Source organism: Balaenoptera borealis (genome assembly GCF_965194805.1).
Source record: "Balaenoptera borealis genome assembly, chromosome: 13".
Taxonomy (NCBI): domain Eukaryota; kingdom Metazoa; phylum Chordata; class Mammalia; order Artiodactyla; family Balaenopteridae; genus Balaenoptera; species Balaenoptera borealis.
The window spans coordinates 44,163,080-44,190,213 of NC_138870.1; the positions used below are offsets into that span (position 1 = coordinate 44,163,080).

Genomic DNA, 27,134 nt, shown 5'->3' on the forward strand with positions numbered 1-27,134 from the left:
CATTAAAAAGCCCCGGTGTGTTCTGAAAAGGGGCATCCCATGATTCGATCACACAGGTGGCTGTGCGTCCCGCGGATCGCAGGGGGGCCACTTGGGGCTGGGAGACTAGTTAGGAGACGGTTGCGACGATCGCGATGGGACGTGACGGGAGCCTGAGGCTAAGCAGTAAGGATGAAGGGAACGGGAACACGCACGGCACTCGTAGAACATTCGATGCGGGGGATGGGGGTCGGTGCCGTTAAGATCACGCTGCGCTGCGGGCAGCGCAGGACAAGAGCAGAAGCCGCGTGTCCGGCTCGGCCTCCTCCGCGCCGCGCTCTGCACCCACGGATGAGGTTGGCCGAGGCGCGAACCCCTCCCACCCCTTTAACTGGGACACTCCCCTTTAAGGCGGGCGCCCGCGCGCACCCGGCCCCGCCCTTCGGGGGCGCGCGCGGCGGCCGCGGCGCCGGCTCCGCCGGGAGCGCACGTGCCGGCGCCGGGCGGAGAAGAGGGAGGCGGGAGTCGGGCAGCGGGAGGAGGGGAGGCGCCGGGGGCGCGCGCGCGCGCGCGCTGGGCGCTGCTGGGCTGCGGCGGCGGCGGCGGCGGCGGCGGCGGCGGCGGCGGCGGCGGCGGTTACTATGGCGGAGTCGGCCGGAGCCTCCTCCTTCTTCCCCCTTGTTGTTCTCCTGCTTGCCGGCAGCGGCGGGTCCGGGCCCCGGGGGATCCAGGGTGAGTCCCGGGGCGGGGGCCGGGATGGAGAGGGCCGGGCGAGGGCGAGGCCTCGCGCCGCGGCCCCTGGCTACAGCGCGCCCCCTCCCCACGCACTCAATATGGCCGGGCGGGGGGCGCGGGGGAGTCGCGGTGACCCCCAGTCGGATTTCCCCGACCCCCGAGGCGCGGCCGCCCAGCCGGGACCGAGCTCACGCCGGGCCCCTGGGGACCCGATCCCTCCTCCCGGCGAAACTGGATTCGGGGAGCTCTCGGGGGTCGCGCTCCCAGCACCCCCATGTTCCATAGAGAGGAGTGCGGGCTTCCTTCCCCAGGATTTGGAGGTCCACGTTTCTGCCCCTCAGCATGTCCAGGGGCGGTGGTCTTCATTCCCTCCCTCCAGATGCTCCTGGGGGGCGCCTTTTCTCCCGCCAAGATTGTGAGGCTCGGGCGATGGGGTCTTTGCCTCTCCGAGGTATCCTGATGTTGAGAGTCCTTGCGCACCGCAGATGAAAGGGGAGGGGGTCTCAAACCTTTCCTTGAGCTCCTGCGCTTGGGGTGCCTCTTCCCCTCCCTCTCCTTCCTCTCTAATGTTCTGGGAAAGCGAGTCACATTTCCCCTTCGCGCAGTCCCTTGAGTTCAGTGGGGCCAGCCCCCCCCCCCCCACCTCCAATACACATGCCCCGCGGAAGCTCTGTGGAGGCAATGGGACCAACAGGGCCCTAAACGTTTTGGGAGCTTGGCTTTGGAATCTCTCGAACCCTAGGAAACCTAGTTCCAGAACAGTTAATCTGCATCTAGGTGTATTTGCTTTTCACCTCGCCTCTGCCACCCTACCCCAGGGGGCCCATTCGCTTCGTCACTTTGTGGATGCCTTTCAGGTGACATCCTAGAACCTGCCTCCCACCCCCAAGATCATTTAAAGACCCCAGCACTGGAGCGGCTCCCGGCCCTTGGGCAGGATTTATTTACCTTCCTGCACAATCCCTCTCCCCAGCCCTCTCCCTGCACACTCCCCCACCTCACACACCCCTTACCTTCCAAACCCCACAGGCTTCTGCTCCCTGGGAGCACCCACACCCTTCCCGCTGCAGAGGTAGCCCCTTTCTGTGGGACACTCAGCTGGGTGTCTTGTTTGTGAGGCTTTGGGGGCTTGAGGAGAGCAGATGAAACCCTAAAATATTTAACTTAAGCGATTCGTCTCAAATGCGTGTTGGCATTGGGGTAGCAGATGAAGGTTATATTTGGCAGTTATATTGAAGTGATTATTGACCCACAGATAGATCTGGGAGAGCTGATCAGGTCTGTATTGGCTCCCGATGTACAAAGCCTGCTGCTTTGACTTCTCAGCAGCCCCTAACCTTCCAGCAGTGGGAGATCAAATGTGTGTTCTGGGGCTCTCTTCTCTCCACTAGAAAGAATGGTTCTCAGGTGGGTTCTGGCTTCCTTCGTAAACCAGACAATCAACAAAAGACCTCATCCCACTTTGGAGTCTAAAAAACAAGTTCATTACCTCCAGCCTTGATATTTGTTCCCAGTGGTGCAGCCTGTGCGGTGGGGTCTTTGTTCACAGGCTAATGCTTCTGCTAAGGCGCCTCATGCGTGTTCCTGGGTCTCGCTGCTCTGTGGCGTAGGTAATGCGCCGTGGGGTCTGATAGACATGGTGAAGGTGTATGAACACAGCCTGACATTGGTGGTAAATTAATGGTTTTCATGAATAATGTTTGCTGGGCCTTATTATGGGCCATGTTCTTGGAGTGTGTAACACGATGTTATTTCTCTAGTAGGGTAGTAAGTAAGGAGACTCAGCCTTCAGGTTTGTCATTTTACATGTGATGAATAAATCTTTAAATTCCTTCCATAGGAATTTTTATCCTGTTCCTAATATATCCAAGATTTTTAACAGCCGTGTCCCTGTAGGTTTGGTGTAGTGTCTGGTGGGATATTTCTTGTTGTGAGCCTTGAACGTTTAATTGATAATCCAGCTGGTTCTGAATGGGGCAGAGTTCATTTTCTGTAACCTTCCTGAAATGGATGTTGTTGGCGTGAGGATGGGTGGGCATAATAGGAAGTTGCTTTCTTTTTTTGGTAAATTGGAGATTAGGTTGTGTGTCCAGCAAACATTCTCGAAGGCCTTTAAACTTGGCCAGACACTACAGTTTTTTCCGGGACACATCTAGTTGCCAATAGTGCATGCTACAGAGACCACTGTTGCAAAAGGCTTCAAGTAAGACATCAGTTCTGGGAAAATAGAGGCTGTGGGATAACAAGAAGTTGATTGCTGTCCTCCCCTGCACTTCCTCTGCTGTGCTCCTCTAGGCGGGCTGGAGGAATGGCAGAACCAGCCAGCCCTGATGCCTGGTGCTTGGACAGGACATGAGGGCAGCAAGGGGTCGGTGTCTGCATTAAATAGTGAACTCATGTCGACTTAGTAAAAGGCCAGTGATAAGAAGCATGAGCTCCAGGTTATAAACAGCATCGTTTGATAGGTGGGCCATGTTTTAAGGCCTGCCTTTGGAATTTTCACATTAGTACTTGAAAATGTAAAATTGAATTAGTAGCAGGAGAGCATGATATTTATTTCTTAAGACAAAAGCAGCAAGGGAGACATTTGAGGTTCTGATAGGAATATTTTTAATTTCTGTGAGTAAACTAAAAATTTAATTTCAGGCCAAGTCTTGTAATTGTGTTGAGTGGACATGAATTCGAACTACAGTGAAAGTGAACTCTCATAGAGAAAAAGAGAATCTCAGATTAGTTTTGTTAAGATCATAGAGAAAAAGAGAATCTCAGATTAGTTTTGTTAAGATCATAGAGAAAAAGAGAATCTCAGATTAGTTTTGTTAAGAGCTCCGGGAACAGATGTGATTAAAACAATAAAATGGCTACTCTGGTTAAAGGTTAGAGCCAGATGGAGGGAGGAGGCTGCTTTCCAGTCCCTGAACTTTGCTCCCTTGCAGGTTGTCCTTGAATAAGGCACTTACTTAACCTTTCTGTGACTGCCTCAGTTTTGCCTCTGTAAAGTAAGGAACTAGTCTGTGTCGCTCTTATTGGGACATTTGTGAGACTGACTTACTGATAGCCAGTTGGCTGGGAGGTATTTTTAGACACAGTTTCTGACTTCAGGGACCAGGCAATGTTGGGTTACTTTTTATCTTATGGGGCAGAATAATTCTTGGGATTGATAGAAGCATCACATGTCACAGTGTGGTTAATTTCTTCTTTGTGCATTTTTGTGGACCCGTTTCAGATTTCCTCAAGTTAATTTCTGTCTCTTGACAGGCCCTTACATCTTAGGCCGGGCAGCATACCTTTGCTAATCAAAGGCAGTCTGGAGGGAGTGACCTGCTTTAGGCTTTATTGGTTTGGCAACGTTTTAATTCTTACGCAACTCCGGGTATGTTTATGGCACTATGTAAATGTTACATAAGAACGTGGAGGCTGAGAGGTGGCCAGAATGGTGCCTGTGAACACAGGAAGGTTAGACTGAGGACTTCATCTGAAAGGACCTTGGGAATCTGCAGTCAGTACAGGAAGAAGCTGCACTTCATTTTTGTCTAAAAACCTTTTTAGATGATTGTGTCTTTCAGGTGGACTACTGTGTTATAAATAGGTTTATTCTCCACCGGTGAGCTAATTGTAACCTTGCTACCAAAATATGAATCAGGAGATGATGATGAGGCGTGCTGCTTCTTCCAGCATGGCCTGTTGAGGCTGCTTGTTGCATTTTGGAACACGAGTTGAATTGCGTCGCAGTCTGTTCTCATAATAACTCAGGAGTACGGGGTGTTGAGGTGGAATGGAATTCTCAGTCCACGGTGCTTGAGATCGTCTTTATTTCTGAAGGTTAAATTAGAATACTGAAGTGGCTCTTTTGTTTTAATTTTGAAATCCTTATTGTTTACTGTTCAGTTTTTGCTCAGAGCAGCTGTGAACATTAATTCTGGAATCCCGCCTCTTTGTCTCGAGTTCTTGTGCTATTTGTCTGTTACAGTAGGGTTGATGTAAGAGGGTCTTATCTCATTTTCCTCTCTGTATTCATAAGAAGAAAATCCTGGAGTCCTCTTGCTCCTCAGTTCCCCCCGATGCTGGAAGTGCTGCGGGCCTCCGGAGCCCATCAGTTCCGCCTGGACTAGGAGTGTCCAAACCTTTGAAGGGAATCGGCTCCGGAGCCGCCAGTCCCCGGCCGTCTCGGCTACATTTCTGTCACTCTGCAGGGGCGGCATCACGGCCAGGTTCGAATCCCGCTCTCGGGTTTTGCTCTCCTCAGCTTCTCTCTCTCTCACACGTGGTTCAACCTGCGGCTGGGCCTGGAGGCAGCATCTCTGCTCTTGCCTGTTCTCTCTGCTTGCTGGCTTTTCCGTCGCAGATAAATACCGCTCCAGAGTGTAGCTTTCTTCTTCCTCTGTAGAGTCTCGGGAGCTTGGTGCAGCTGTGCGGCTGCCGTCCCCAGCAGTCTTACCTGCCCACGGGTGTCTGAGCCAGCGCCACTTCAGGCAGCTCTGGTGTTCTTTTTGGTTTTCTTCTCTCTCCACTTAGTCTGAAGCCTGAGTTTGTCTTGCTGAATATTTTGAATTTAACATAATGAAAGTAACTGCCTTTCCTTTTAAAGTATCAATCCCCCTAATATTTACACAATTACATATAGGAGATTTCTTTATTCATTCGGTTGGGTATGTGCCTGGAATGGTTCTTGGCATGAGGAGGTAACAGGGAACAAGATGGACAAAAATCCCTAACCCTCATGGAACTTACTATTGCAGTGGCTCAGACTGAAAATAAATGAGTAAACACAGTTATCAGTCATGAGGGCTGTGAAGGAAGTAAAACAGGATGGTGTGCTGGAGTGCGCTGGGGGCTGCCACTTCACATCCCTGTCCGCTTCATTGTTTCATCTGTAAAATGGGGCTAATCCAGTCAGGTCGTGTTATTTGCCGTAACTGTGTTCTGTGAGGCCCACTTGAACACAGGATTAGCAAATACTGGACCACTGCTCCCGGGGGAGCAGCTACAGGGTTAGGTCCCTGCAGCTGCTGGTCACACGTTTTCATCAGCTGATCGGTACATAACCTTGTGCTGTTCGTGTTTCGGTTTAAAGACACCTCATTTAATTTATATTGTTGATTCATTAACATTGAACTCAGGGCCAACAGCACTATAATGCATGCCTGAATGAAGCTTATTCAGTATATGTATTTTCTTTCTCGTAAGGCACGTCACTGTCTTCTCGAGCTTCAGAACACTAAGCTACTGCTCTTGGGGGCTGTTTTAAAACAGTGAAATCACCAAGAAAAAACACGAAAAGACAAAAAGCCTGGCACTGAACATACCATGAGAAGGACACGTATTAACAGTATGAGCTGAAACAAGAAGCCAGAGAGAGCATTGCCTTGTTCGACCTCAGTGGGAACATGTGCATTGGGTGACTCAAAGTTTCACCACTCTGCGCATGTCTGCAAATGACCATGAAAGCACTGAGAGTATTGATTTTGGGGTTATAAATAAATTTTAGCAAGTGGGCAGATTCACAAATACGAATCCATGAATAACGAGAATCAACTGTATTTTGTTAAAAGCCATACAATGATTGTGGCAGAGAGAAAATTATATCATGTGGAATTCCCAGGATTCCTGAATGGTTTCACTGAACCAAAAGTTTAATGTATACAGTTAGAAGTCCCGTTTCCAGCCTGTGAATAAACTAAACAGGTATATATACGTATATCGAGTACTGCTATGGTGATCTAAAGGTTCCTTTAACCCTTGAGCACCTACCATATACCTGGCACTGTTGTAGGTGCGGGGATACAACAGTAAACACAAGGAGACAAATGCTTTCCTTGGTGAAGTGTACCTTCTGGCTGGTGAAATAGACAATAAAGAAATAAAATACAAGGTGATTCTGTCTACCACAGCCCCCCCTCTGCTCTCCTCTCCCCAAGTTTCCTAGCCTTAGGTATATACACACCTTTTCCCAGTTACTCAGTCACACATGAATGCAGGTAGTACAGTTGACCCTTGAGCGACATGGGTATGAACTGCACGGGTCCACTTATACTTGGATTTCTTTCAGTAAATACAGACTAGAGTACCGTACGGTCCAAGGTTGGTTGAATCCGTGGATGCAGAACCACAGATCCAGAGGGATGATTGTTATGTTATACTTGGGTTTTTGACTCCATGGTGGTCAGTGCCCCTAACCCCTGAGTTGTTCAAGGGTCAACTGTATTGTGAAGAGGTTAAATCAGTGCACCTCCAGATAGGCAGGCTATCATGGTGGGCCTGACCTAATCAAGCTAGCCCTTTGAAAGCAGAGCATTTTCTCAGCTGATTGCAGAAGAGGAAGGCAGAGATGCTCCAACTGGCTTGGAAGAAAGTAAACATCCATGTATGAACTGCCCATGGGAGCCACATGAGCAGGAACTGCAGGCTGACTTCAGGAGCTGAGTGGTCCCTGGCCATCAGCGAGGAGGGAAATGGGGGCCTTAATCCTTCTTCCACAGGGCATTAGAGTTTGGCAGCAATGAGTGAGTTTGAGAGAGGTCCCAGCCCTAGATGAGAAAGCAGCCCCAGCTGACATCAGTCATGCTGTGCCTGGACTTCTGACCTATAGAAACTGTGAAATAGTAAATAGGTGTTGTTTTTAAAAATGTGTGTGTGGTGAGTCAGATGGTGATGTGAGGAGAAGGAAAACAGGAGAGGGAAATAAGAGCTCTCTCCCAAGATGGGCTTGAGGCTCCTTGAGACCTGGTACCCTGTCATCCCATGGATGGACCTTGCATGTAGAAAGAAGTCCTTTGACCACATGTGGCTTTCACCTACTGCCTGTTACCATTTCCTAGACATTTGTGAGTGTTTGGAGGAGAGAGGAGATTGTGGATGCTTTGGAGATAAGTCTTTTAGATGGTTTTGATGTTTTGAGTTGAGGAATCTGTGAATTGAAGGATATTTTTTTAAATAAGTATTTGTGTTGAACCTGCCTTACCCCAAATCTTTGCGTATTGTCTTGGTGTATGTTTGTATACATTACATTCTACACTTGTAGTAGATAAGCTTGAATCAAATTCAGTCAGTGTTCATTCCTAATACGCAGGGCCAAGCTTAATGTTGAGAGGGATACTGAGGAACGAATCTGTCCTTGCCATTGAGACGTTTACACACAAATTGATTTCTGCTTGTTAGAAGAACCATAAAACCACAAAGAGCTCTGACCCTTCTCATTCACTAGGATGACAGTAGTGATAAAAGCATCTGATTTACTGAATGTGTACTATCTACTCAAGTGTTACACTGAGCGATTGTGCTACATTGCTTACTCTGTACAACTATTCTCTGAGGCACTCTCATCCCCATTTTACAGATGAGAAAACTGGGACATAGAGAGGTTAAGCAGTGGGCCTAAAGTCTGTCTGACTCCAAAGCACATGCTCTAAATCCTGTACTCTACTATGTACTGTAATGACTATTAAAGTAGCTTTCTAACCAGTCCCTGCCTCCTGTCTCTCCCTTGTCATCCTTCCTACCACTGGATTTAACTTTGGAAAGTGCACCTTCTGTGTCACTTTTATGTGGCCTCCAGGATCAACTCCAGACCCCTTAGCCTGGCATCACAATCCATGCAGTCTGGCCTAGTCTCCCTTACTGCCCTTGTCTGTGACTGGAACCATGGCATTGTTGTCACATCTATTTACTTTGGACCTAACATGCCTTGTGCTTTTCTTGGTCTTGGCCTTCTCTTCTTAGCCAAATCCAAATCCAGCCATCCTCCAGTGTGGGACCCACTTTGTCTTCCTCCTATCCCCCAGCCAGTGACTCCATCCTCTCTGCTTTTCTCTTTGGTCCATATCAGTGGTATAGAGGTTCACACTGGTTTATAGTTTTCTGCTTCTCCCACTCTCCCTTCTCTACCCCCTAAAAATTGATGCTAGGAACTACCTTATTTTTCTTTATATGTCTTTGTCCTATCACAGAGCCTTGCGTATTTTAAGTACTTAATAATTTAATTGAATTCACTCATTTCTTTTCCATCCTCTCAGCAAAATCCTAGGTAAATAATTCTAGTTCTGTCCTGCTGTAATTTTATTATCTCCTGTATATACAGTTTTTATCCCAGTCTCTCAAAATGCTGCAAACATTTGTGAGTTACTTGGAACATCCTAATTACACTTCCTACCTCACCTCTTGCATCTCTGTTTATTCTACTCTGTTTATTCTACCACCTACCCATTTTATTCCAGCCAGATGAACTTGATCTCAACCTCATTAGTTTTATTCTCCGTCCTGGCTGATTTTGTTTTCTCCTTCATTGTCCCAGTTGCCTGAAACAACCATTCCTATCCCTCTTCTCCCTCAAAACTGTGATGTACACTGTGGCCTCTCCACACATCCATAGTATAGTAAGTAGGTCAGGAAGCAAATAGGACTACCACTGATAAATACCCTCCCCTGCTCTAATGAGCCACAAGTGTGTCTGCTTAAGTACAACAAAGAAAGAAAACAGAATGGTTGTACATGTCAATATAAACTTGTCAGTAAAGGAGAAATACCAAGTTACTACTAGGCAGTCTGAATGTGACGGCTGAGTCTGTACATTTAGGTCCCAGGAACACTGCACATGCTCTGTCATAGTGACGCCACTCCTTCCAGCTTTACCTTGACATTCTCCTGGGCAGCAGGTGGGCCCTTGCTAGATGTTCAGGCATTTACAGTCAGCCATAAATTAAGTCACAATGACAGGTCTCCTTAGCATAAACATCAAACGTCTTTTTTGAGTGAGAACAAAGCTTTTATTCTCTAGACCTGAGGCTTAAGGGTGAACTTGTTTAAACAGCTCTCTGGGGTTGGGTTTGTCTCCAAGTAGAATGTCAGAAAGGCAGTTTGTAGAATAGATATAGTGTGGAGCTGGCTTTTCAGACACCTTTCTCTTATGCAAAACCCACTCCGAGACCTTTTCCCAGATTGAAATTAAATACCAAGCTTATCAAATGTCTTATTGTTAAATCTGTGTGTTTTTTCCCCTCGTCATACAAATAGCTTCCTTTATTAAGTCAGTTACATTTTTTTCATAAGTGCTTTTTACCAGTATACTTTTTGGATGTTTTAGATACCACCAACTACACATGTAAAATTTGACTTTATTATGGCTCTTGGGTACTTAAGAGTTTTTGTTTTGTTTTATTTTAGTGTAGTTTTACAATCTAATTTTGATGATTGTGAAAGCTGGAAATGCAACTTGAGTCTTTGTTAGCAATAGCATCTGATTGCTGTGTTTTAATGCAGCAGGACTTTTCTGCCTGGTACTGTGTCAGTTCCGCAGCCTCACTGGCTGTCTTCCACCCCCACCCCGGAGAAACAAACATTACCTCTACTTTGTGATAGTTTAGTGCCAGACACCTCCATTTTTAAACCCAATTCAAGATTTTCATAAACATTTTGGCAGTTGTCTAAATCAGTAGTTACTGAACAACTTTTTTCTTTCTTTTTTTAGAAAAATTTATTTTATATTTAGCCGCGTTGGGTCTTCGTTGCTGCACGCGGGCTTTCTCTAGTTGCAACGAACGAGGGCTACTCTTCGTTGTGGTGCACGGGCTTCTCATCGCGGTGGCTTCTCTTGTTGCGGAGCACGGGCTCTAGGCACGCGGGCTTCAGTAGCTGTGGCTCGCGGGCTCTAGAGCGCAGGCTCAGTAGTTGTGGAGCATGGGCTTCGTTGCTCCGTGGCATGTGGGATCTTCCCGGACCAGGGCTTGAACCCGTGTCCCCTGCATTGGCAGGCGGATTCTTAACCACTGCGCCACCAGGGAAGCCCTTTCTTTTTTTCTTTCTGTCTTCTTAAAGCAGTAAAACTCTTTCAAAAATGAAAATGTAGACAGGTATATAAAACGGATAAAAGCATGTCAACTCTGGCAGAGCCCCTTCCCTCTCACATTGCTAGGCTGAGATCTACTGAATGAGATTTATTAAGCGTGGTGCTATTTGCTGATCACTGTGCTGGATACCAGTGAGAAAATGAAAAAGAGAAGGACACTGGTTCCCTCCTTTAGAAGTTTATAGGTTCCTGGGACATCTGAGAGCCTAGGGACTTGGGAAGGACACTGTACCTCCATTTTTTTTGGTATGCTCGTGTTAGGTTTTTGTTGTTACTGTTTTGTAATTGAGATTATATTATGCATACTATTTTACAGAGATTTATGGTATTTTAAAAATTGTGGTAAAACACATATAACCGTTTTTAACCATTTTAAAGTGTATAATTCAGTGGTGTTAAGTACCTTCATAATGTTACACAAACCACCACCACTCTCTAGTTCCAGAACTTTTTCTTTACCCTGAAGGAAACCCAGTAACCCATTAAGCCAGCATTCCCCATCTTCTCCCCCAAGCCCCTAACAACCACTAATAATGCTTTCTGGATATTTAATATAAATGGACTCATACAGTATGTGGCTTCTTTCAGTTAACATAATGTTTCAGAGTTCATCCACAGTGTAGTGAATATCAGTAGTTTATTCCTTTTTATAGCTGAATAATACTCCATCATATGAATATACCACATTTTGTTTATCCTTTCTATGTTTGGTGGACATTTGGGTTTCCACCTTTTGACGGTTGTGAATAGTGCTGTTATGAACATTCGAGTACAAGTTTTTGTTTAAACACTTGTTTTCAATCTTCTGGATATACACCTAGGAGTGGAATTGCTGGTTATATGGTAATTCAATGTTTAACTTACCGAGGAACCATCAAACTGTTTTCTGTAGTGGCTGCACCGGTTTATGATCCTACTGTCAGTGTGTAGGGTCCCAGTTTCCTCTGAGTCTGCACCAACACTTTCTTATGGCCTTCCTAGTGGGTGTGAAGTGGTTTTGATTTACATTTGAATTTGAAATTCATTTGCATTTGAGATGATGTTGAACATCTTTTCATGTACTTTTTGGTCATTTGTATATCTTTGGAGAAATGTCTGTTCAGGTCCTTTGCCCATTTTAAAATTATTTTTTGTCGTTGTTGAGTTTTTTTTTAATATAAATTTATTTATTTATTTATTTATTTTTGGCTGCATTGGGTCTTTGTTGCTGCACGTGGGCTTTCTCTAGTTGTGGCAAGTGGGGGCTACTCTTCCTTTCAGTGCACGGGCTTCTCATTGTGGTGGCTTCTCTTGTTGCGGAGCACAGGCTCTAGGTGTGCGGGCTTCAGTAGTTGTGGCACGAGGGCTCAGTAGTTGTGGCTCGCCAGCTCTAGAGTGCAGGCTCAGTAGTTGTGGCACACAGGCTTAGTTGCTCTGCCGCATGTGGGATCTTCCTGGACCAGGGCTCAAGCCCATGTCCCCTGCATTGGCAGGCGGATTCTTAACCACTGCGCCACCAGGGAAGCCCTGTTGTTGTTTAGTTTTAAGAGTTCTTTACATATTCTGGGTGCAAGACCATTACTAGATACGTGATTTGCAAATATTTTCTCCCATTCTGTAGGTTCTCTTTTCACTCTTTTGATATTGTCCTTTGAGACACAAACATTTTTTAATTTGGTGAAGGCCAATTCATCTGTTTTTCTTTTGTTGCTTGTGTTTTGGGTGTGGTATCTAGGAGACTGTTGCCAAATCCAAGGTCATGAAGATTTACCCCTATTTTCATTTTAAAAGTTTTAGAAGTTTTCGAATATAAATTTTAGCTCTTATATTTAGGTCTTTGACTTACTTTGAGTTAATTTTTGTATATGGTGTGAAGTAAGGGTCCAACTTTGTTCTTTTGCATGTGGATTTCTGGTTGTCCAGCACCGTTTGTTGAAGACTAGTCTTCCCACCCCCAAAATGTTGTAGACACTTTTGTGGAAAATCAGTTAATGATAGATGTATAGATTTGTTTCTGGACTCTCAATTCTATTCCATTGATTTATAGTCTGTACTTCGGGGAGTACCATACTGTTTTGATAACTGTAGCTTTGTAGTAAGTTTTAAATCAGGATGTGTGAGCCCTCCAACTTTGTTCTCTTTCTCTTTTTTTTTTCCTCCCAAGATCATCTTGGCTATTCAGGATCACAGAGTTGTGTAGAATTGTAGTCTTTGTTTTATCCCAAGTAAGCTATAGGGAGTTTGGATAGGGTCCACGGAAGAATAATTAAAATAATCATGGGTTGTAATAGGCTGTTCTTATCAGTTTGGCCTGCGTGATGGATGCTGTCATCTGGTAAGATGAGGGCTCAGAGGCAGCTTGTGATCAAGTTGTAAAATCATGAAGAGGAAGGGTGGCATGGGCTATTTGGGCACCACATTTTAGCTCCTGTAGAACTAGAAGGTTGCCCAGTGAAGCTTGGAAGAGGCAGGTTTAGTGTCCCTAAATGGGACACCGTTCCACGCTAAATTGATGAAACTTACCATCCCCAAGGAGCATATACATAAGCTAAAAATCATAGATACTGTAGCTTTAAAACGTTCGTGGACCTTCATCTCCCAGGACAAAGGTGGGTGTTTTGCAGCATGCCTCTTACCGTTTGAGGTCGGTGCCCCCACCCTGCTCCTCCCACGTCCTGTTCCCCGGTGATGTGGATTGAGTGGCTGTGAGTTTAGTCCTGGATGGTGGTTCTTGGGAATTTCCAGTGAGCAACAGCCTCACTGTATCCTCCTAGAGTATGCCGTGGGCAGGAGAGAGGGGCCTGCGGTGGGGTTGCCTTTGCTCAGGCCCAGTGTGTTAGTGCTTCCATAACATGCAGTGAGACAGAGTCTGCCCAGGTTGGGACTTGTCAGCCTTCCTCCAAACACAGCCTGTCTCACAAACCAAATTTGCTTTGACATCCTACCACAGACCGCCTTCTAATCATACTTTGGAACCACGTTCAAATCCTGCCAAAATGTCTTTAGTTCAGGTTTGACTAGCTTGTTAGTAACAAAATGCTGTGCTAGTGAGAATTTCACTCTTGACCACTTTTTAACTTGCTTTTCTGTAGATTGATTTTGTTACTCTTCTGCCATTGGCTTTCCTAATTGTGTTGTTTCTACTACGTAACTCTTTGGTGATGGAACACTGAGAGTTTTAGGTATGTGTTGTTTATGTACACATGTGTAGTAGGCGGATTTCACCTGATGAGTCACTGTGAAACAGATTATAAAGGGCTGTTATCATTAGTCCAGATTTAACTTTTCAAAGAAATCAAAATTAAGTTTGTGATTTAGTGTACTAGTAAAGTTTTAGTAAATTCAGATGTTTTTATAATTTTATTGTCACTTACTTTGTTTCAATGAAAAATGAATATCAACAGAAGACAATTTAAAGACTAGTCTGTCTTTAAAGTTCAGGAAAAGGTGTATGGAATTAAAGCAGAACTTCCCAGTGTTGAATCAGTGATCCAAACAATGTGAATTTAAAAACAAACTAGATTCAGATTTCAACTGGAGGATTTTAGAGGTCATCTGGTTCAGCCCCTTCTTTCTGGTTAATGGTGAGGAAAATGAGGTTCAGGAAGGTTAAATGAATTGCCCAAAACCACGCGACCAGTTACTGGCAGAGCTGAGACTCAAACAGAAGTTCCTTGCTGTGGTCTTGCTGTCACTTGGCACTTCCTAATTAGTGGTTAGAGAGACACATTGTACATGGATGTGTTTACTTGAGTTTTACATTGAAGTGAGGGATTAAAATTCATTGAGCATCCATTTGCTAAGCACTTTTTAAATCTCTTATTTCACGTAATTCTTACATAGTCCTGTGAAGTGATTAACAGTCCCACTTTACAGATTAGGCAGCTGGGGTGCAGGAAGGTTACTAACTTGCTCAAGGCCATGTGACTAACACTAGAGCTGGTATTTGAGCCCTGGGTCTGTGTGGCCTGTTCCTGCCGTGATGCTCTGCTGTGGCTCTAGTGAGAGTAACTGAAACCTCTGCAGGGGTGTGGGCAGTAGTGATGGTTATTGCAAAAATAGCTTTTTCAGACTTCTCACTCTGTAAAAGCAGAGGTGTACACAGATGTGAGCAGTCTTCTCAGAGTACCCACGGCACTTAGCAGATGTGGGCTGATCTTCATACCATCTCTGTAACATGAATGGTATTTTCTGGTTGGGCGGCCGAGGCCCAGATAGAGTCAGGGACTTGCCCAATCCCTTATCACGAAGCCGCATGGCCCCGCTCCCAGTTCCGTTCTTCGTCCCGTCTAGCATAGATTTCACCACTTTTGTTCTTTCCTGTCTTACACCAAGATTGTTTAAGTACTTCCCAAAAATAATGAGCCACGTGTGGGTGTGCTCGTTCTCCAGAATGAATCACTGTGAAAGAGGCCATGAACCAAGGAGAGGAGAGTGCGTGTCTGGGAGCAGAGGCTCTGCTTCCCTGCCTGCTAATTGACGGACTCTGAAGTGAGCTGCTTTTCCAAAGGCGGCTGCGGGTCTGGCCCGCGTGTCCCACTGTGCTCAGAATAGCCCTCTGGGAGTTGTTCGCTTTCCCTTCTTGCTTCCCAAAATAGACCTGAGGCTGTTCTCATCGCCGGACGTCGGGGCGCGTGTATTGAGAGGTGTGCGCGCCACGGGGACCCCTTTTGTGCCTGAATGTCCCCATTGACACAAAGAGGGATGGGCGTTTGCACTCGTGGATGAGTAGTCAGGACTCCAGGGTGAGTCAAAGAGGTTTGGGCTGAGTGTTCTGAGAGTCGCAGAAGTAAATTTCAGTTAGCAAGAAGAAGGAAATTCAGGAGGAATTTACTTTTAAAACTCCTTTTATGTTTGGGATCCTAGTCTAAAGAGTACCTGCTTTAAACTTCCTGCCTTTAAAATATAACACTACCCGAGCCCTTCAGCAGGTAGCTGCGTGTTTTGGAATTTCTCCCAGAAGAAAGGGTTCTGATCAGACACTGTGAGAAAAATCCCACAGGCCGTGCAGTGAAGATCCACACTGTCCTTTTACCTGTCTGTGCTCCCCCTCCTTTGTTTCCTTGGTGGGGATGGCAAGGATCGTGTCGCTTGCAGAAAGCCTGGGGAAGGAGGGGGTTGGACCCTGAGATATTTAGAATCTGTCTTTGGACTTGAAAAGCCAGGAGATGCCTTCCATTGTTTTAGAGGAAGAGACAAAGATAGACTGTTTACAGCCGAAAGGGGTGAGTTACGACAGGCTAGTTTTTCACGGGACTGGTCATAAATGTCTCTTCTCCAGGGGCCATAGTTTGAATATGTTCCCTCTTGGGATCCAGATAGTATTCGCTTAGTGTCCAGTCGGGGCCTCGGGTGGGCCCTGCCACCCGCATCCCCGCTGGGCGGATGCTTTGTTCAGCACTGTGAGTCCCAACCTCAGTATCCTAGTGGCTCAAGCCACCCTCCTGCCCATCCCAAGGGGTCAGGGCTGGGTTAGGCTCATGGGAGACAGTGCTGGGGAGAACCAGCGGCTGCTGTCTGTGCTATTCTTGTTAGACGGATAAATAAAGGATTTCAGATTCCAGGGCTGCCGAACTGGCTTTCAGAGGCACCAAATTCATTTACAGTAATTTCCTGTCAACAGTGCACACTTAGGGATAATACACACCCAGCCAAACTCATTAGTTCCAGAGATGATTGTGTGCACTACCTACTTGAAAGAAAAAAAAAAGAAAAATTACGTATGTATATATATATACATATATATATATATAGTACTTTTTAAAGTGCTATCTAGGGCTTCCCTGGTGGTGCAGTGGTTAAGAATCCGCCTGCCAATGCAGGGGACACGGGTTCAAGCCCTGGTGTGGGAAGATCCCACATACTGCAGGGCAACTAAACCCGTGCACCACAACTACTGAGCCTGTGCTCTAGAGCCCGTGAGCCACAACTACTGAGCCTGTGTGCCACAACTACTGAGCCTGCGCTCTAGAGCCCGTGCTCCTCAACAAGAGAAGCCACCGCAATGGTAAGCCTGCACACCGCAACGAAGAGTAGCCCCCGCTTGCTGCAACTAGAGAAAGCCCGCACACAGCAATGAAGACCCAATGCAGCCAAAAATAAATAAATAAGATAAATAAATTTTTTAAAAAATAATAAATAAAAAAATAAAGTGATATCCAGGGGCCTTTCAGAATGGGTTAGATTTATTGAGCACTTTCTATGCATTAGCTCATTTAATCCTCACAATGACTGTATGAGGTAGGCACTAATATTATCTTCTTTGGAGGGTGTTCTTTTTGCCCCCTCTTGAGAGGGGCACCTGCTGAGGACTAAAGGAAGGAGGAGGTTGTTGGACTAGTCGGGAAGCTTTTCAAAGGAAGTGACGTTTAAGCTGAATTTTAAAGAACTTGTAAGAATTAGCTAGGAAAAAAAGCATTGCAGCAAAAGCATGTGCGAGAGCACGCACACTGCATTCAGGAAACTGTGGGCGTTCCTGGTGCAGAGAAAGGAGATGGGGTTGATGATGGCTCCAGGGAATCTGGGTGGTGTCAGATGGAGTATGTGGGGAGAGGGGTCCTCTAGTCTCCGAAGGGAAGGTGCCTTCCTCCCACCCTCAGGCTTCTAAATTTAAAGGAAGACCTCTTTCCTAGCCACAAAACAATTTTTTTAAATAAGTTTAAGTCTAAAGCAAAGTTAAAAAGGCAGTTTCTCTGTTTCTTGTAGGCATAAACTAGAGCACTTAGAGGACAATGGTGGGACCCAGAAAGCCTTGTTGTGAGCAGAATAAACAGGTGAAAAGGTTGGGCCCCCACTGACGATGTCATCTTTCTGGCCCCATCTCTATAAAAGCGCCTTATTTTGGAACATCAAGTATGCTAGGGGATTGTATTCTAAGTCTGGAAAAGGACCTAGGATACGATCTCACCATTGATGTCAGTGTCCACTCCCGAATCTCCCGCAGCTCTGCTCTGTGCGTGCACCAGCTGCTTACAGGCCAACTACACGTGTGAGACAGATGGGGCCTGCATGGTTTCCATTTTCAACCTGGACGGGATGGAGCACCATGTGCGCACCTGCATCCCCAAAGTGGAGCTGGTCCCCGCTGGGAAGCCCTTCTACTGCCTGAGCTCCGAGGATCTGCGCAACACGCACTGCTGCTACACCGACTTCTGCAACAAGATCGACCTGAGGGTGCCCAGCGGTGAGTGGACACCCTTGTTGGACTATTGGCTCATCGTGGAGGTAGGGCACCCCTGTCATTTCATCCTTCTCTACTCTGCCCCCATCCCTTTGTTGGAGGATAGGTAAAGGTGCCTCTTTGATGCTCCCGGAGGTGACATGGGATGGCATTCCTCCCAAGTCCGGTCTGTAGATTCGAGGATGGGGGAAACAGATTGTCGAGTGAGCCGCAGAGGTGGAAGCTGCGATTTGGGTCGTGGCTGAGCAGCCATTGGCAGCTGGTGAGGTGCGGAAGAGCCAGGCAGGGATCCCCACGGGAGGGCCTGGAGCTGATCCCGAAGGAGGCAGCCCCTAAGCCATCTGAAGGGAGCTTCTGGCGTGATGGTGATGGCAAAATGGGAAGAGGACCTAGAGCTGGAAAGGACGGCCATCAAGGCTGAGGAGTATTAGACACCACCCTTCGCAGGTCCGCCATTTAGGAGGTATGACTGGGGAGATCAGAGGAGGAAGAGAGAGACCGGGCCGAGCTTCAAGGGACCGTCACAAGTGGAGGAGCAGAACATGGCACATGCCTGGGGCGTGGACGTGGGAAGAGCACCATGAAATGCTGTGAAATTACAGAGCGGGGTGTGGGTTTGGCTGTTGCAAAGGGTACCTTAACTAGAGAGGTTTGCATTTGAGAGCATCCAGGCAGATGCAAAGCCCAGTAAGACCAGAGAGATCAAGGGCACCTTGATCACAGGGAGAGGAAAAGGGCGTTTCCACCTGGAGGGAGGAGCCGGGGAAAAATGAGGCCGTGGCGTTCCCTCATTTTTACTCTGTTCTTTCCCTCTCCTCTCTCACCTGACCCAGGTCACCTCAAGGAGCCTGAGCACCCGTCCATGTGGGGCCCTGTGGAGCTGGTGGGCATTATTGCCGGCCCAGTGTTCCTCCTGTTTCTCATCATCATCATTGTTTTCCTTGTCATTAACTATCATCAGCGCGTCTATCACAACCGCCAGAGGCTGGACATGGAGGACCCCTCGTGTGAGATGTGTCTCTCCAAGGACAAGACGCTCCAGGATCTCGTCTACGACCTCTCCACGTCGGGGTCTGGCTCAGGTACCGCTTCTTCAGGCCTCGTGTCTGCTGTTGGCCTTCATCACTGCCTCCCAGCAGGATGGAGTGTTCAGGAAGAAGGCTGGCCATTTGCTTTCATAATTCCCCTTCTTTTGGAGTCTGACACGTAATAAGATAAGATAATGGGGTTCACAGAAAATCTTTCAATCTCTGGAATTCCAAAGGTCAGGTGCAAAACTCTCCATTCCAGAATCCCTGCCTCTCCAAGTCTCGTAACCGTACGGCTATTAAAGTTCACCTGGTTCCACCTGAGCAGTGGAGTACTCAGTTTCAGGGCCCCTTTTGAGAAACAGGAGTGTGCCGGGTTCCTGTGAGGCGGTGGCAGCTAATCATTGATCTGCGAGCAACCGCAAGGGGAGTTTACGGACACCGAGTAAAGCCGAGAGCCAGGGTTGGGTGAATCATTGACTTGTGCCAGTTGCCCAAGGGTTTTTGGTGGCGGTTGAACTAAAGGCAGCTGGGGCCTCCAGCATGGCGTCAGCATCACTTCCAGAGCTGCCTGTTAGTGACCAAGCCTTTCTTAGGTGGACCTTGACTTGAGACTAGAATTTAGGATAAAGGGAGTTGGGTTGTCTCAGTCTCAGGGTAGAGCTCAGCTAGCTAGTAGATGTGGCTATGACTGCAAAAGAGTCTTTTTATGAAGATAAACAGTTATTTTAGTGACGGTGGTATTCTGTTCCTATAGAAAAAAATCATCCACAAAGGTCACTGTTGCCATTCTAACTAAGACAGGCAGGATTGTATTTGTGAGAGTTTTGTGCGTGTTTATGTATGTTTTCTCGCCATGTGACAAGACTCTTCTGTAGGGAAATTATACCATCAGTCATGGCCAGACAGCCCTTCTTGAGCACAGGAATACTTTGAGCTCTGACATCTCCTGAGTTTCTGTGGTTTTGCCTTTATTAAGCTCTGCAGTAGAGAGTGCCAAGATGATGGATATATTTAAAAGCTGCATATTTTTAGGAAGAGGGAAAATATATGGCTTGTTCTTTGCTGAAAGAGGGTAGGGCAGTGGTTAGAACTGACTGACTCTGTGACTTGACTTGCTGCTGGAGGAGGGTTGCTCGGGTTTTTTGGAGTCTTTTTTAAGATCAGGATTAGCTGATGTTAGGGCAGGTCCAGGGCAGTTACCCAGTCATCTGGAGTAAAATGATTAATAACTGTTCCTCTCTGGATGGGTTAGTCCATTCTTAATTCAGAATATGCAAAGCTTCCAAGGTGCTGGGGTTTTAATTCTGTGGACTTAAAGTAATAAGTCCTTGCTGCTTGTGTGACTTGCAGTTCACACTAACAAGTATGTGTTGAATACCCTCTGGGTGATACAGGGTGAACAAAATGAGAAAGAGGCCGAGCCAGGACTGGAGAGAAGAGATTGTGGAGAAGGGTCTCACAGAGGAGGTCGTGTCTAAAGGGGTCATGAGTCGGACGTTTTGAGAGTGGTAAGAGGGCAGGGAACATTCCAGGCCAAGGGAAAACCCTTGAGCAAAAGAAGGACAGAAAGGCATGAACGCTCACTGGGTGTTCAGGGAATGATCAAGAGGCCAGCATGCTGTCCCCAGGCCAGGATGGGAAAGCCTTGGGCTGCTGTGCTTTATGCCCCCTGTTAGGGAGGGCAGGGCAAGGCGGGTGAGCTGGGAGGCACAGAGGCCCACTGGAAGTCTTCCGAAGGAGGGCCGGGACGAGGGCCGGCGAGGGGGGACCTGGAGAGGAGGGGGCTAAACTGAGAAGCATTTGGTGGCTCTGTACTGCGGGAGTTGAAAGCACACACCTTGGAGTCAGTCTAGATGCTTTGCCATTTACAGCTTGTAGGAATTCGAATGAGTTACTTAACCTTCCCTTTTGATGCTTAGTTTTCTCATTTGTAAAATGGGCATAAAAACAACACCTACCGTATAGGTGGCTGTGAGGAAATGAGATCATTTATGCAAGTGCCTCCTGCATAGTATTAAACATACAGTAAACAACTTAGGGGTTGATGACACGTTTGTTTGTTTGGTCAGGGAGAGGGGGAGAGTTAAGGGTCACGATGGTGGGGGTGATTGGAGAGACAGGGAGACACTTACTGCATGGGTCAAATGAGGCGATAAACGAGTCCTATAGAGACAGTAAAGGTAATCTTAGAATGAGCCTGGGTAGTCCCCCGTCCTGCATCTGGAGCTCCCAGTGAGCAGAACTTTGATCTCTCTGGAGAGAGGTGGGAGCCTGGTGGGCCCTGACCACACGTCGGCTTTCATGGGCCACGCAGCACTGCCCTCCAGTGGCCAATGAGCGGAGCAGCCAGAGGCGGCTCCCAGCCCTCAAACCCCCGCTTTCCTCTTCCACATAAAGCAGCTGTAGGTGGATTGGCCCCCGGGAGGCTGGCTGAAGAGTTAGTAAATCCGGTCAGACATTTATATTCAGATCTGTCGTCCATACTAACTGGGAGGAGAAATCGCTTAGATGAGGAAGAGCTAATCGTCTACATTTCCCTGTCCTCACTCACTCACTCTCAGTGCTGCACAGCTTAGACCTCCGGAGGATTACCTGGGCGTGATGCAGGGGCAGCCGAGCTCTCCGTGGTCAGTGGACCAGTGTAGAGCGGAGGCACTGTGATAAGGGCTTTTCCAGTGTGGCAGTGAGAGTGGGCATTGCAAAGTTCAGCGAGTACACAAATGTCTGCTTTCTTTCCATTCTTTGGTCCGTAGGGTTACCCCTTTTTGTCCAACGCACAGTGGCCCGAACCATCGTTTTACAGGAGATTATTGGCAAGGGCCGGTTCGGAGAAGTGTGGCGCGGCCGCTGGAGGGGTGGTGATGTGGCTGTGAAAATATTCTCTTCTCGTGAAGAGCGGTCTTGGTTCCGGGAAGCAGAGATATACCAGACAGTCATGCTGCGCCATGAAAACATCCTTGGGTTTATTGCTGCTGACAATAAAGGTAAAGGGCTGGGTTTGGATACAGGGTGTCCCAAAGCCAACGGTAGTCCCAGATGGAGGAGTGACTGCGGAAACTGAACGGTTGTGCGACAGCACAGTTTTATTTGCCTTTATAGTTATTACCCATAGCAAGAGGATCTGAGTAAGGCGATGGTTTTCAAACTTCTCTTCTATGAAAAGCTTGTGCAGAAATCCAGGTTATTAAGCAAGTAAATAAGCAGTTATTAAGCAGATAAATAACCCCTCATCCTACCTGCTCACTTTCCCTTCTGTGATACTCCCAAACCCACCCCGAGGGTAGTGCCTGCAGGGGCTCCAGTAAATTTACCTTCATTCCGGTTGGAACGAAGAAGGGTGGCTTCAACCCCTGCCAGGAAAGGATGGCCCTGGAAAAGCATGTGATCCACACTGTGTGACAGACCAGCATCATACACACTATTGCAGTGGAGCGGGCGCAGCAGAGACACGGCCTGCCTCCCCCCAGGTGCTCCCCCGTGGCCTTCAAGCTCAGCTTTTGGTCCGCTTGTACCTGAGGTTCCTTATTTCCTCCTCCCTCTCTCTGCTGATTTTGCTGAAGTTTTTGAGTCTCTCTCGTGTGCCCAGGCATGTGCTCATTCTTAAGGACCTCACTGACTAGCAAAGAGACAAACTAATGATTGATTATAGGAAGTAATCAAACAACAGCTGTTCTGGTGAGCACAAATTGGGGGTGAGATGGGGACCACGGATATCATAGCCGAGCTTGATTGAGACGAAGGTGGCAGGGAGTTGGTCAGAAAGAAAAACGAATGAAAAGAACACTCCAGACGCATGTGCCAAGGGGAAGTGTCTTTGGGAACCTGCAGGTAGCTGGGGACGTTCCAGCCAAAGACATGGGTGGAGAGGTGGCAGAGGCCAGATTAGGAAGGGCCTTTTTGAGAAGATTGTATTTTATTATAGAGAGTGGGTAGTAATCGAAATTTCATTCATTTATTCAGTAACATTCACTGGCTACTGTCTGGTCCTGGAATCATCACACATAAGAACAAGACACAGTCCCTGACCTTACAGCGCCCAGGAGGAGGGGACAGCCGACACCTGGGCAGGTAGCGCACTTGAAGTCAGAAAGACCGTGGGTGAAGGCATTTACATTTTAGAAGAGTGTCTCCGACGGTCAGGACACAGTTTGCTCCATGGTCCAGCAGTTTTTAGAAGTTGGTGCTGGCAAAGGCTATGGAAGATGCTAAGTGTTTGTTTTTCCTTCCTAAAACAACAGCAGGCTGCTCATTCCTCACATTGCCATGGCGGTTTGTAGTGGCCTCAGCTGCCCCCAGGCTGAAGAGACTTGACCTCTCACGCAAGGGAGGAAGGGGAAGAGAGAATTCCTTACTCCCTCTGAGTAAGCTGTGCCTTTTTAAAACAGCATTACCTTTTGATTATTCATTTAAATCTGACATATATTTTAAAGGGTCAGAAGATGCCTTCCCTTCTAACTTATGGGCAGGGTCCTCAAGATGTCAGGGCTAGTTGAGTGTAAAGGGGTGTGTTCGGTGGACCCCTCGTTCATAATCAGGGAAACAGAGGCTGGTGCTTTTCCAGGAGCCACTCCCTGTATTGATTCTGGCAGCTTGTGTGAGTAGGATCTGGCTGTTGAAACCCACACGAGGGCCAGGGGAGGAGGAAGATCGGACTCCTTTGTTCTTGTCTTTTGAACATGACGTGGATAGTATAGTGTCCTGGAGCTAGGGCCAGCTTGGAATTTGGGAGATCTCAATCCAATTTCCAGTCTTCTTACTGACAACAGCGCAAGCTAATTAGATTACCAGCTTTTGGTTTTTCTTTTTCTCCCTCCCTTCTTCCCACTCCTCCTTCCCGCTTTACGCTGCATCCCCCTCTCCGCTAGTACGAAAGTGTGTGCTCGCCACCTCCCATTGCTCTTCTGAGGATAAGATGATAAGATTCCTCTCTGGAATACTTGTAAGTGTGCTCTTCATGCGTTGAAAAGCATTTTTGGCCTGGAACACAATAATGCACAAAGGAGCTCTTTCCTCCTCTCACAGAGAGCTCATAGCCTGGTAAGAGTAATGGACTTCAAGGACCCGCTACAAATGAGCCTGGTGCTCAGGTTGGGCTGTGCTCGAAGGGTCTCGGAGCACAGAGGAGGGCCTGCGAAGCCTCCTTGGCAGGGGTGGGTGCAGCCAGTCATGGTGTTGACGAGCGGGTCTTGTCAGGATCAGAAGCAGTGTTGCAAAAGAAACAGATGATCCTGTCACTTTGCCTAAGCATGTGCTTCCTCTTCGGGGTGCCTCGCATTTCAAATTTGGGTGTAATCAGGGAGCGCGGCTCAGAATCCTACCTACGGGAAGTAAGGGAGCAGGTCTAAGAAAGAAAGCCTGTCCTGTCCTTCCTGGAGCCTAAAGCCGTGGACGGTGGTGGATGAGACGGGCACAGAGGGGCCTCAGGAGGCGTAGGGGCGGGGAGCGGGGAGTACAGGGGTCTAACTGGGGTTTGTGTCGCACACATACTCTTCCTTTCCTACCTTGACCTTTTTGCTGGTAGTTGTGCCTTTTCTGGAACTCCTCTGTGGTTCTCTGCAGATAACGGCACCTGGACACAGCTGTGGCTTGTCTCGGACTATCATGAGCACGGCTCCCTGTTTGACTATCTAAACCGGTACACGGTGACCATCGAGGGGATGATTAAGCTGGCCTTGTCTGCTGCGAGCGGTCTGGCGCACCTGCACATGGAGATTGTGGGCACCCAAGGTGAGTGGACCTGTCCCATCCCCACCGAGCTCCCAGAACTCCTTCTCACTGAGGATGCTGGATCTGGGCCTCAGGCACCGGGGTCTGGTCTAAGCGAGAGGAGCTTGGGCCTCACTCCAGCGAGAACAAGAGGTGCCTCTGCCTTCAGAGCTCCTCGGGGGAACTCCTGACGGAAATGTTGGTTGTTTGTCCCCGATGGACTGGCATGGTTGTTGGTTGGGGAGCTGGCGTTAACTGAGTGGTCATCTCAGACGCCCACGGTTCGCTGGTAAAGGAAGGGACTGAGAAAATCGCATGACCTACTGTGCCGAGCATCAGTTCAGTGAGTTCACACGCTCATCGTTGGGTCAGCTTGATGGGTCAGACACTGGGCCCTACTAATCTAGGAGGGCCCTCCTGGAGGAAGACGACCTCGGGCACCCCTGCTTGTTGACTGACATCAGCTCTTTGGGAGCTCCTGGGGCTTGGCAGGTGGCACATTGCTCCCTGGTGGCTGGTCGACCAGGCAGCAGCTCTTGCTGGCCGTGACAGAAAACCAGACACGAAAGTTTGACCCTGTTGCTAGGCTCTCCAGGGAAAGTAGCAGTCCTTACCTCCCCCGTTTGGTTCTGAGAACCTAGCTAGCGCAGCAGCTTCTCTCTGAACTCCTCAGCAATTCTATACGGGAGCTTATTAGTTCAGCGAAGGTGGGCAGGAGTAGTGTAAATATAGTAATATTAACTCATACGCATGCCCTTCTAAGCTCTTGACTTACCTAAGTTAATACAATACATTTAATCCTTACAACATTCCCATGACGTAAGTACTGGTGTTTAGTCTCATTTTATGGATGAGAAGACCAATGCATAGACAGGTTAAGTTGCATTTCCAGGGTTACTGGGTTAGTGGGGAGCAAAACGAGGACTCGAACCCATATGTCTGGCTGCAGAGACTATGCTTTTAACACTTGTACTGTCTTTCTTCAAAGATCCCTGGTTTTTTTTTTTCTCTGCTAGGGAAGCCTGGAATTGCTCATCGAGACTTAAAGTCAAAGAACATCTTGGTGAAGAAAAATGGCATGTGTGCCATCGCAGACCTGGGCCTGGCTGTCCGTCACGATGCAGTCACGGACACCATTGACATTGCCCCCAACCAGAGGGTGGGAACCAAACGGTAGGAAGGCCCTGGGCCTTCGCGCTTGCCCGACACTTGTACTGAGTAGCCCTTGCCCATCTGCCCGGCAGAAGGCGGTGTGGTCCTTATTCTGACAGCTGGCAGTTGAATTGAACACCTGCTCCCCACACTGGAAAGCCACACAGGTTGCATCGCGCAGATACAGGTGCCAGCGGCACAGCTCCAGAGGACCCTGTACCCATAAGTGCTGGTGCATTGGGCAGGGGAGGCCATGGAGAAGGAGAGCCTGGAGCAAGATTTAGAAGGGAGACAGGCACCAGGCTTGGCTGGGGGAGAGGGAAAATGTTGCAGTCTGAAGGGGTGGCCTGTGCAGGACCCCAGAGGAGGCAGGGAGCGTGTTTTGCTTAGGGTGTAGAGAGCAGGTTTGCCAAGCTAGAGCAGAGGTCGTCCAGGGTGGAGATGAGGGACCCCCGTAAGGATTATGGGCCTCCTTCCCGCGTCGTAGAGAAGTGAAGTAAGAAATAAGGAACATGGCATACCCTGGTCTAATGGTTAAGACTCCGAGCACTCACTGCCGAGGGCCTGGGTTCAATCCCTGGTCGGGGAACTAAGATCCCACAGGCCACATGGCATGGCCGAAAAAAAAAAGGAAATAAGGAACAGATTGACTGTGACTCCAGATCGACTTCACGAGCTGGAAGTGCAACTTTTCATAGGATGGAAGAGGAGGGCTGTTTCTCTGCTGAGTCTCAGTGAATTTCACTAATTGTGCTGCTGCTTTTTTTCCCCTTCCTTTTGACCTGAATGATTGCAGCCACCCAGGCCCCAAAGTGTGAGGCCTGAGGTGAGCTGATTTGCCTTCTGTGGGGAGTGGGGAGTGGCTCAAGCAGTACTCATGAACTAACTGAGTGGGACTCTGATGACTACCTAGAATTAATTCTCATTTATGTGCACGGGTAAGATAACAGAAGAAGTTCAGACTGAAATTTAAGCTCAACCCATTATTGGCTGCATTGAATAAAGTCCAAGCCCCCAGTAGCAACCAGATATTATGTACTGTTCCTGCTCTGTGGCCTACAGTACACATACCTCTGCCAAGAAATCAAAACATGCTTAAAATAAATCTTGGCAGTTAAAAAATAGAGGTAGAAATAAGAGTAGGCTAGTATTACCAAACCTTGCTAAGGTGTTTAGATTCGAATCCAAAGCATGGGAGTTCGCAATAATAAGAATCCATCACTTCCTCCTCCCCAAGGGGCTGTCTTGGGGTGATGCTGTCCCACATTCAGGGGGCCCTTGAATCAGTACTTTGAGTCCAGAAAGAAGTCATCGTTTTCTATGCGTGATCACATTTCCTTTGCTGTTGCAGATACATGGCCCCCGAAGTACTTGATGAAACCATCAACATGAAGCACTTCGACTCCTTTAAGTGTGCTGATATCTATGCCCTTGGGCTCGTGTACTGGGAGATTGCTCGAAGATGCAACTCTGGAGGTACCTTTCTTCCTGCCTTCTCTGGCTCCTACCTCGCAGTCCAGAGTGCCGGACC

At 47.8% G+C, this 27,134-nt stretch overlaps 1 protein-coding gene across 4 annotated transcripts in view; it reads left to right on the forward strand.

Annotated features, from left to right (window-relative positions):
- The first annotated feature begins 517 nt into the window (after nucleotides 1-517).
- Nucleotides 518-27,134, forward strand: part of ACVR1B (activin A receptor type 1B) — a 34,295-nt gene continuing 7,678 nt past the window's right edge. Inside the window, exons 1-8 of one of the 4 annotated variants that reach the window (XM_082350546.1) lie at nucleotides 518-711; nucleotides 17,478-17,717; nucleotides 18,548-18,796; nucleotides 21,499-21,729; nucleotides 22,984-23,106; nucleotides 24,305-24,472; nucleotides 25,468-25,624; nucleotides 26,955-27,079. In XM_082350546.1, coding sequence (XP_082206672.1) covers nucleotides 621-711; nucleotides 17,478-17,717; nucleotides 18,548-18,796; nucleotides 21,499-21,729; nucleotides 22,984-23,106; nucleotides 24,305-24,472; nucleotides 25,468-25,624; nucleotides 26,955-27,079 — 1,384 coding nt within the window. In that variant the 5' untranslated portion in view covers nucleotides 518-620. Of the gene's footprint in view, nucleotides 712-17,477; nucleotides 17,759-18,547; nucleotides 18,797-21,498; nucleotides 21,730-22,983; nucleotides 23,107-24,304; nucleotides 24,473-25,467; nucleotides 25,625-26,954; nucleotides 27,080-27,134 lie in introns of those variants that run through there. The other 3 variants (XM_082350543.1, XM_082350544.1, XM_082350545.1) reach the window with 3 other exon arrangements.